Here is a 7,957-nt window from a genome sequence, read left to right as displayed (position 1 = left end):
TGCATTCGGCGGGTTTTTGTAACTAAATGCATTTAATTTCTATAAATTGATTGAGCACTACACTAAAGTTTGTATAAAAACACTACTTTCAGTCAGCAGTTCCAGCTAATTACGCCCCTTTGATTAATTAATCCGCCGTTAACTCGCACCTCGAGACCAGTGGTGCCACAACATTTTTTTTAAGGTGGCCGTGTATTGTAAAACGTATCACGTATCGTAAATAATGCAACTTATATTTTATTCGTATAAAAACGACGGAGAATGTCGTTGAAATCGATATTTTTCGAAAGAATAATTTATATAGAGCGTAAAACTATCGTTACGATATTTAAAATAAATTGTTTAGGCAGCCCTAAAACTGATATGTTACTTAGTATACTAATGGTGCGCTGGTCACATTGTGACTTTTAGTATTTTTGTAGATAACTGGTTACACTCTACACTTGTATCATCAGTCCGGTCACACTGTCGAAACTCGCAACTTTGTTTTTGCTCATTGTTGGTAATACAAGTGTTTTCCTTTTTTCATTGACGCTATCAGGTTGTGCAATTAGTGTGTTCCTTTTCGCATTTAAGGCTGCAGTTTGTCATTGTTGCTGTTCGTTCGTGTGTGTGTGTGTGAGTGCGCGTTATAGAATTGTGCAATACGTAGTTTTCACAATGCGAGCGCTGCGAAAATCAAAAAAATCGCCTGCGTGTGTGTGAAAATTCAATACAAAATAGCAGCGACTGCAATAAAGTGAAAAATGTGCTTGGTGGAGCATGTTGGCAATAGGCAGACGTACTCCTCCACATCCTTGCCACAGCAGCAGCTCCAGCATCAAAGAAACAGCGACGCCTATAGCTGCTGCAACAACAACACGAGCGTCGTTGTTATAAACACACAACAACAACAAGAAGAACAGCTGCAGGAACAACAACAACAAGAAGAGCACATCACGCCCACATTCAACACGAAATATAGGCGAAAATGTTTGCTGTTGCTGTCGCTGCTGCTCTTCCATGGCTGCTTCAGTGGACTACATAGCGCCAGTGCCTACAATTGCACAACAAATCCTTGCCAGAATGAGGGCCAGTGCGTCGAGGGGCAGTGCATCTGCGCGGACGGCTGGCAAGGGCCTGCCTGTCAGTTTTGCGGTGGCAAAGTGCGGTAAGTAGCAGTAACAGAACAGTTATCTTTTGGGCATGGGTGGGGGAACAGAGCAGCTGCTGATTCATAGCAATGACACCTAGCACTAATATATATTATTCAATCAGTGTGTGTGTGTGTGTGTGTGTGTGTGTGTGTGTCCGTCTGTGTGTAAGTATTTGTTGCTTTTTGTGGCCTATTTGTGTCAAGCAACGGTTTTTAGTCTCTATTGCCCATTCTCGTTGGACGGGTTCCAGTTTCAATTCTTTTCTCTTTGCTTTGTCTGCTGTGTGTGCCGTGTGCTGTGCTGTGCTGTGCTGTGTGTGCTCACCACCTTTCCAATTGACGCACTCTCAATCAAATTTAATTACCTGTGGCGACTGACTTTGAACTTGCCTCCAACACAGCAAGCTGCAAGTCCAACTTGTAAACATTTTCTCATTGCTGTGTTTAGTCTAATCTAACAATTTTGCAGGCGCGTCATAAAAAGCTTATAAAACATGCACACACACCATTGTTTATGTTTCTTAATAACGGGTATTTGCGCGATAAGCGTCATTCTTCCCATAAACAACTTGCGAACAGGCAAAAGCAAATATTCAAAGTTGGCAGACGCTTGTTCTAAGTTTTAAAGCCTTTCTCGCCCGCTCACGGTCTCGCAACTAATTGGCATTGCACTGTGGGTCACTTGACCACATTTGTGGCAATACGACGAGTAATAAATAAATGTTATATTCATACACAGGCTTTATACCTTGCTGATTTCGTTGATGTTTTAGCTGATAGCAGACCTTACAGCTTATCAGGCAAGCAAAAACAAAAATGTGCCTCGCTTATCAAGCTCTAGTGCCCGCCGCTCTTTCGCTTCTAACCCAGTTAACTGCACCTGTTTGTCTCTCTATCTGTTTGTCAGCTACCTGTCACACACACACATATAGAAGTATTCCCTCATTTAAATGGTGAAACGATGTCAAGAACTGGTTTTCCCCCATCAACCTGTCGCAGCGCTTCTTCTTCTCAAGCTGACCACATAACAGGTTGCAAGATCGCAAGCGCTTTTTGTAATAATATTTTATGCCTGTCTTGACTTTGGCACACTAAGCTAAGATAAGAATTATCAGCGCACAACGTTTATTTTATCGTCTAGTTTATTTTATCGTCACATACTGTGACGTTTTTAGATCATACTACAAGAGACATGTGTTTAGTATGTTAAATATTATTAAGCTATCTTTAACTAAACGAAAAACGTCAATTTTTTCGCAGCTCATTGAAAAAATGCGCTACACACTTTCCTTTTGTGCAATTATTTAACAATTAAATTAGTTAAATGCTTTAAATTCTGTGTCTGATTGAGCGTATATTCGTATGCTTATACTAATTAAATGAAAATTCTGCAGCAAGCTTGCCTTAACTATTAATAGCAATGAGAGCAATTCTTGCACTTTTGCTAGAGTGTTTACTTAATACGATATGTGTGCTTGCACTCATATTAGACTGAATAAACACACAAGCGCCAGCAGACAGACAAACATATGTACAAATTATAGGGCATATCAGTTTGCCAACTTAGATTCCGACTAAGAAATTGATTTTACAGCTTGTGCTGCAACTAAATATGCAGACACAGACACCTACACATTTGGAATATGCTTATATGTGTGGCATACTAATGGAGACATGCATGTTTACCTTAAGTTCAGAAATGTGCTTGTGCGCCTGATTGAGTCCCCAGGCTAAGAGCAATGCAGTTATCTTTATGCACTTTACTCTGGGTCCAACGTTGGTTAAGAGTTTCAAGTTGAAAAATAAATAGCAACAGGAAAACGCATAATAGGCAACTCAGCTGCACTTGCTCAAAGTAATAATAAGAATCAGAAGTCTGCACGACGAGCAAATACGCTGAGCTAACAAATTGAATTAAAGCTTAAATAAATTTAAATTGCACAACTTAAAGCGTTGAGTGGCCTGTAATGCAATAAACAATTTAACAAATCGATATACTATATATGTACATATATTCATATAGCAACAATCATAGCAAAGCCCCACATATGCTTTTGTGGCAATAGGCGAAATTTTATTTGCAGTTAATTGAAATTGCAGCAGTTGCAAAGCTTCAGCTTACAGTTCGCAAAGCGCGCGTGTGTCTGTGTGTGTGTGTGTGTGTGTGTGTGCATCAATTGAAGCTGACTAAATTCAATTATCTTGCCACACGCTGTAGCATATGGAAACAATTTACATGCATAATTGCTGGGGCAAGCCAACTAAAGTCGGAACTGTAAAGTTGACAACACAAAAAGTTATCTCGAGTAATTCTGTTTCTCTTCTTCCATAGCATGTACCACCCCATGGGCACGATACACGATGGCTGGGGCAATTATTCGGTGAGCGTCAAGTGCAGCTGGCTGATTGATGCACATCATCCGCACTGGATACATCGACACAGCAGCACGGCAGCGGGACGCAAAACAAATATACGCATACATCTGCGTGAATTTGCCACTGAATGCGGCTGGGATCATTTGTATATATTCGATGGTGATAGTGTGGACTCACCGCTGTTAGCGGTGTTTAGGTGAGTGCTGCATAGCTTTCCATTCAATGCTTATAGACTAATCAATTTCTTTTTGCAACTTGCAGTGGTCTCATGTATCGCGGCAACTTTTCCATAAGACGCGTGCCGCAGGTGATTGCCAGATCGGGCACAGCGTTGCTGCACTTCTTCAGCGATGATGCCTACAATATGTCGGGCTTTAATCTGACGTACAAAATGAATGGTTGTCCCACAGATAGCGATGGTTTGTGCCCAAGTCTATGCTGTAGTCGAATTAAACTAAACTTTTTCTCTTTGCAGATGTGGAGTGCTCGGGTCATGGCACTTGCAGTGACGGCGACTGTCTCTGCGATCCCATGTATCGAGGCGAGGCTTGCGAGGTGGCCGCCTGTCCCAACAACTGCACGGAGGCGCGTGGGCATGGCATCTGCAAGCTGGAGCAGGAGCGGTAACTAAGCATAAATTGCTTATGATGAACCAATTATAAACTCTGTGCTTTGTGTCTTTGTAGCTGCGAATGCGCTGAAGGTTATGGCGGCGATGATTGCGGGCAGCTGCGTGCGCATGGCGTCTGGAGCACAGTCCATCCAAAGCATTCACAGGCGCCAGCTGGGAGCGCATCGCATGGTGCGGCTGTGTGGCGCGACACGTTGCACATTATTGGCGGCGAGACATATGGGCGTGGCGAGCTAATGAGCACCTACGACTTCAATGGCAATGTCTGGGAGTCTATGCATCCGGAGGATGGGCGAGCCACGCCCGCGCAGCGCTATGGCGCCTCCATAGTTATGTATGGCGATAAGATTTACATGTATGGCGGCGTGGTGAAGGGCCAAGGCATCAGCAATGAGCTCTGGGCGTTTGATGTCAGCGCCAAGAGCTGGGAGAACATCACAGTCAAGGCGCAGGGCTGCAACAGCAGCGAGAGCAGCATGTGCGGACCGTTGCATGTGGCGGGGCATACGGCGACGCTGGTGCCGGGATTTGGCGACAAGAACAACTATCAGTATATGGTGGTCATCTTTGGACACTCGCCGCAGTACGGCTACCTCAATACGGTGCAGGAGTTCAACTTTGCCACGCGCGAATGGAAGCTGCTGCAGACGTCCGGCTATGTGGTCAAGGGCGGCTACGGCCACAGCGCTGCGTACGACTTTCTAACGGAGAAGGTCTATGTCTATGGCGGCATTGTGTCGGAGAGCGATGCCAGCCAGGTGCTTAGCTCCAGGCTGTTTGCCTACGAGCCCTCCACGCGGCTGTGGACGTTGTTATCGGCCGCACCCAGCGCGCGACTGCTGCATACGGCAAACTTTGTTAATCCCGGACTGATGATAGTCTTTGGCGGCAATACACACAACGATACCTCACAGAGCTATGGCGCGAAGTGCTATAGCCAGGATGTGCTCATCTACGATGTCTACTGCAACTCCTGGCACATGCAACAGATTCCCGCGCACCTGCAGGCGGATCTGGCGCGCTTCGGCCACAGCTCCGTGGTGTTCGAGGACGCGCTGTATATCTACGGCGGCTTCAATGGCCAGCTGCTGAACGATATGCTGCGCTACGAGCCCGGACACTGCAGCTATCATACCAAGCAGGAGAAGTGCACCAGCGCACGAGCGGGCATCAAGTGCATCTGGGATGTGCAGTCGAAGCGCTGCATCAACATTATGAGCGTGCAGCGCTTGGCCTTGCAGCGAGGCGAGGAGTACGACTATGTCGTGTGTCCGCTGAAGAGTCGCCAGACCATGACCACGGATCATCTGGATCATGTGCAGCGCTGCAATGAGCTGCCCAATTGCCGCAGCTGCGTGTCAACTGCGTTTGGTTGCACGTACTGCGGCAATGGCGTCTGCAGCAAGGATCGCTGCCGCGAGACCACCTCGGTGACGTCCATTTTCTATGCAGATGGTGCACTGGCGGCGCCACAGCCAGCGCCAACAGCAGCGCCGCCGCTGAACGCCAAGCGGCTGGACAACTGTCCCGCCCAGGAGGAGCGTCTGCTGCAGTCAATCTGCGAGCAGCTGCACAATTGCCGCGTCTGCATGGCCAACATGGCCTGCAAGTGGGAGCCAGAGTCCAACCGTTGTCGCAGCTACAGTCATGGCAATCGCAGTTCACACGAGGAGCAGCTGCTCTGTCGCGTCAACTGCGCTGCCCACACCAGTTGCCACAACTGCACGGAGGATGAGTGCATTTGGTGTCAGAACGAGCAGCGCTGCGTGGATCGCAATGCCTACACCGCTAGCTTTCCGTACGGCCAGTGCCGCGAGTGGACTACCTTCAACTCCAAGTGCAGATCAACGCCTCTGGCTGCCCTGAGCGCTGGCACCGTGGGCAGCACAACGGCCTTGTCCAGTGCCCAGTGCGGCTATTACAATAGCTGCCAGCAGTGCTTGGATGATCCTGCATGTGGCTGGTGTGACAATGGCTCCAATACGGGCCTCGGCAAGTGTGTCGTTGGCGGCGCCTTGTCGCCCTACGACAAGACGGAATGCGCCTTGAAGCATTGGTTCTTCACATCGTGTCCACGCTGCAATTGCAACGGTCACTCCTACTGCAACGATCAGCAGCACTGCGAGCAGCCGTGCAACAATCTGACGAGTGGCGCTCACTGCGAAAAGTGCCGCACTGGCTACTGGGGCAATGCCATCAATGGTGGCCAATGCCAGCGTTGCGAGTGCAACAATCAGGGCGACTATTGTCATGCGGATACGGGCAAATGCTTCTGCAACACCAAAGGCATTGTGGGCGATCATTGCGAAAAGTGCGACACACAGAATCATTACATCGGCGATCCGTTGCGTGGTAGTTGCTACTACGAGCTCACCATCGACTATCAGTTCACATTCAATCTGTCCAAGAAGGAGGATCGCCATTTCACACAAATCAACTTTCGCAATTCGCCCGCCAAGCCTGAAATTGATGCGGACTTTACCATTACGTGCAGTGTGCCGGCCAAAATGGACATCTCGGTGAAGCGTGCCGGCTCGCCAGAGAAGCTCATTTTGGTGGGCGTCAACTGTTCGGCCTTTCGGCATCGTTTCCTCAAAACCGAATATCAATTCGGGCCCGCCACCCTGCCCGGTGACAATAGTTCGCTGACCACGTTCTACGTCTTTGTGCATGACTTTCAGCCGCCCATCTGGATACAGATTGCGTTCTCGCAGTATCCCAAGCTCAATCTGCAACAGTTCTTCATCACATTCTCCTCATGCTTCTTGCTGCTGCTGCTCATGGCCGCTGTGCTGTGGAAGATTAAACAAAAGTATGACATGTTTCGGCGTCGCCAGCGCTTGTTTGTCGAAATGGAGCAGATGGCCAGCAGACCCTTCTCCCAGGTACACACTTGCCCACTCTAATTCGTTAATAACATTTAGTAATACTTTTTATTATTGCTGCGCAGGTTCTGGTGGACATTGAGAATCGTGAGAACATTGATTTGAGCTTGACGCTTGATGGCATCAGTCACATGTCAAAGAAACGCAAAAAGGTTCGGCTAACTATAATATTTAATAGCGCATATTATACTAAAAGTTCACTCTACTTGTTAGCAGGAGTGTCCCAGTCCCATTGCCTTGGAGCCTTGCAACGGCAATCGAGCGGCAGTGCTTTCGCTACTAGTCCGACTGCCCACGGGTAAGTTTTTGCTTTATTTAAACAATCAAGTTTTCAATTTCTGGCACTCACTTATTGTAAATAATTTGTATTTAATTAAAGCCAAGGCGAACAAGTTTTTATTGAATGAAATTTTGCTTTATCTATATTTGTATTTCTATCAACTAATTGTGTATTTTATTTATATAGGCGGTCTATCCCAAGCACCTGCTGGCCAATCAGCCGGACTGGCCGTGGCGAGCGCTTTAGTCACGCTCGGCAATCCGCGACGGCCGTCAATCGATCAGCATCCAAAGGAGCCCAAGGCCAAACGCAAACAGAGCCAGCACCCAGACAGTTGTACATAATAATAAGAAATAGAGAGAACAGCTATCAAAAGAGTAAAAGCAAAAACATACACAGAGAACATGCATAAATGATATTAATTATAATATACATATTGTGTATACTTAGTTAGTAGACCCTTAGCATATTTGCTCCGACTTTCTTCTATACCATATATATATATATAGTATATTTATATATACAACAAATGGCCAGCTAGCAAGTTGATAATCCGCAGTTATTACTAATCTAATGCAATTAGTCTAATGCATAATGAATACGTCTAATGCTAAATGCTCTAACTATGCAAATAATAATTTAAATTTATA

General features: G+C 46.5%; 1 protein-coding gene across 2 annotated transcripts; it reads left to right on the top strand.

Moving 5' to 3' along the window:
• Nucleotides 1–460: 460 nt before the first annotated feature.
• Nucleotides 461–7,957, top strand: LOC108603598 (attractin-like protein 1). 2 transcript variants are annotated; one of them, XM_017992540.1, is made up of 8 exons: nt 461–1,150; nt 3,468–3,707; nt 3,773–3,930; nt 3,987–4,134; nt 4,198–7,027; nt 7,093–7,179; nt 7,241–7,325; nt 7,494–7,957. In XM_017992540.1, exons 1-8 carry the CDS (start codon nt 747–749, stop codon nt 7,649–7,651), a joined length of 4,110 nt encoding a protein of 1,369 aa, XP_017848029.1. In that variant the 5' UTR covers nt 461–746; the 3' UTR covers nt 7,652–7,957. The 2 variants fall into 2 exon arrangements, with proteins under 2 accessions (XP_017848029.1, XP_017848030.1); XM_017992541.1 differs by having other exon boundaries at nt 7,244–7,325; nt 7,494–7,651.

Source organism: Drosophila busckii, chromosome 3R, assembly GCF_011750605.1.
Source record: "Drosophila busckii strain San Diego stock center, stock number 13000-0081.31 chromosome 3R, ASM1175060v1, whole genome shotgun sequence".
Classification (NCBI taxonomy): Eukaryota; Metazoa; Arthropoda; class Insecta; order Diptera; family Drosophilidae; genus Drosophila; species Drosophila busckii.
Note: the sequence above shows the minus strand (reverse complement) of the source record. Positions and strands in the feature narration are given on the sequence as shown.

Bases quoted from the DNA above. Each gene is read 5' to 3' on its own strand.
- LOC108603598 (XM_017992540.1), top strand. From the start codon at position 747: ATGTGCTTGGTGGAGCATGTTGGCAATAGGCAGACGTACTCCTCCACA. The intron at 1,151-3,467 runs GTAAGTAGCAGT...CTTCTTCCATAG, and splicing joins TTTTGCGGTGGCAAAGTGCG to CATGTACCACCCCATGGGCA. The intron at 4,135-4,197 runs GTAACTAAGCAT...GTGTCTTTGTAG, and splicing joins TGCAAGCTGGAGCAGGAGCG to CTGCGAATGCGCTGAAGGTT.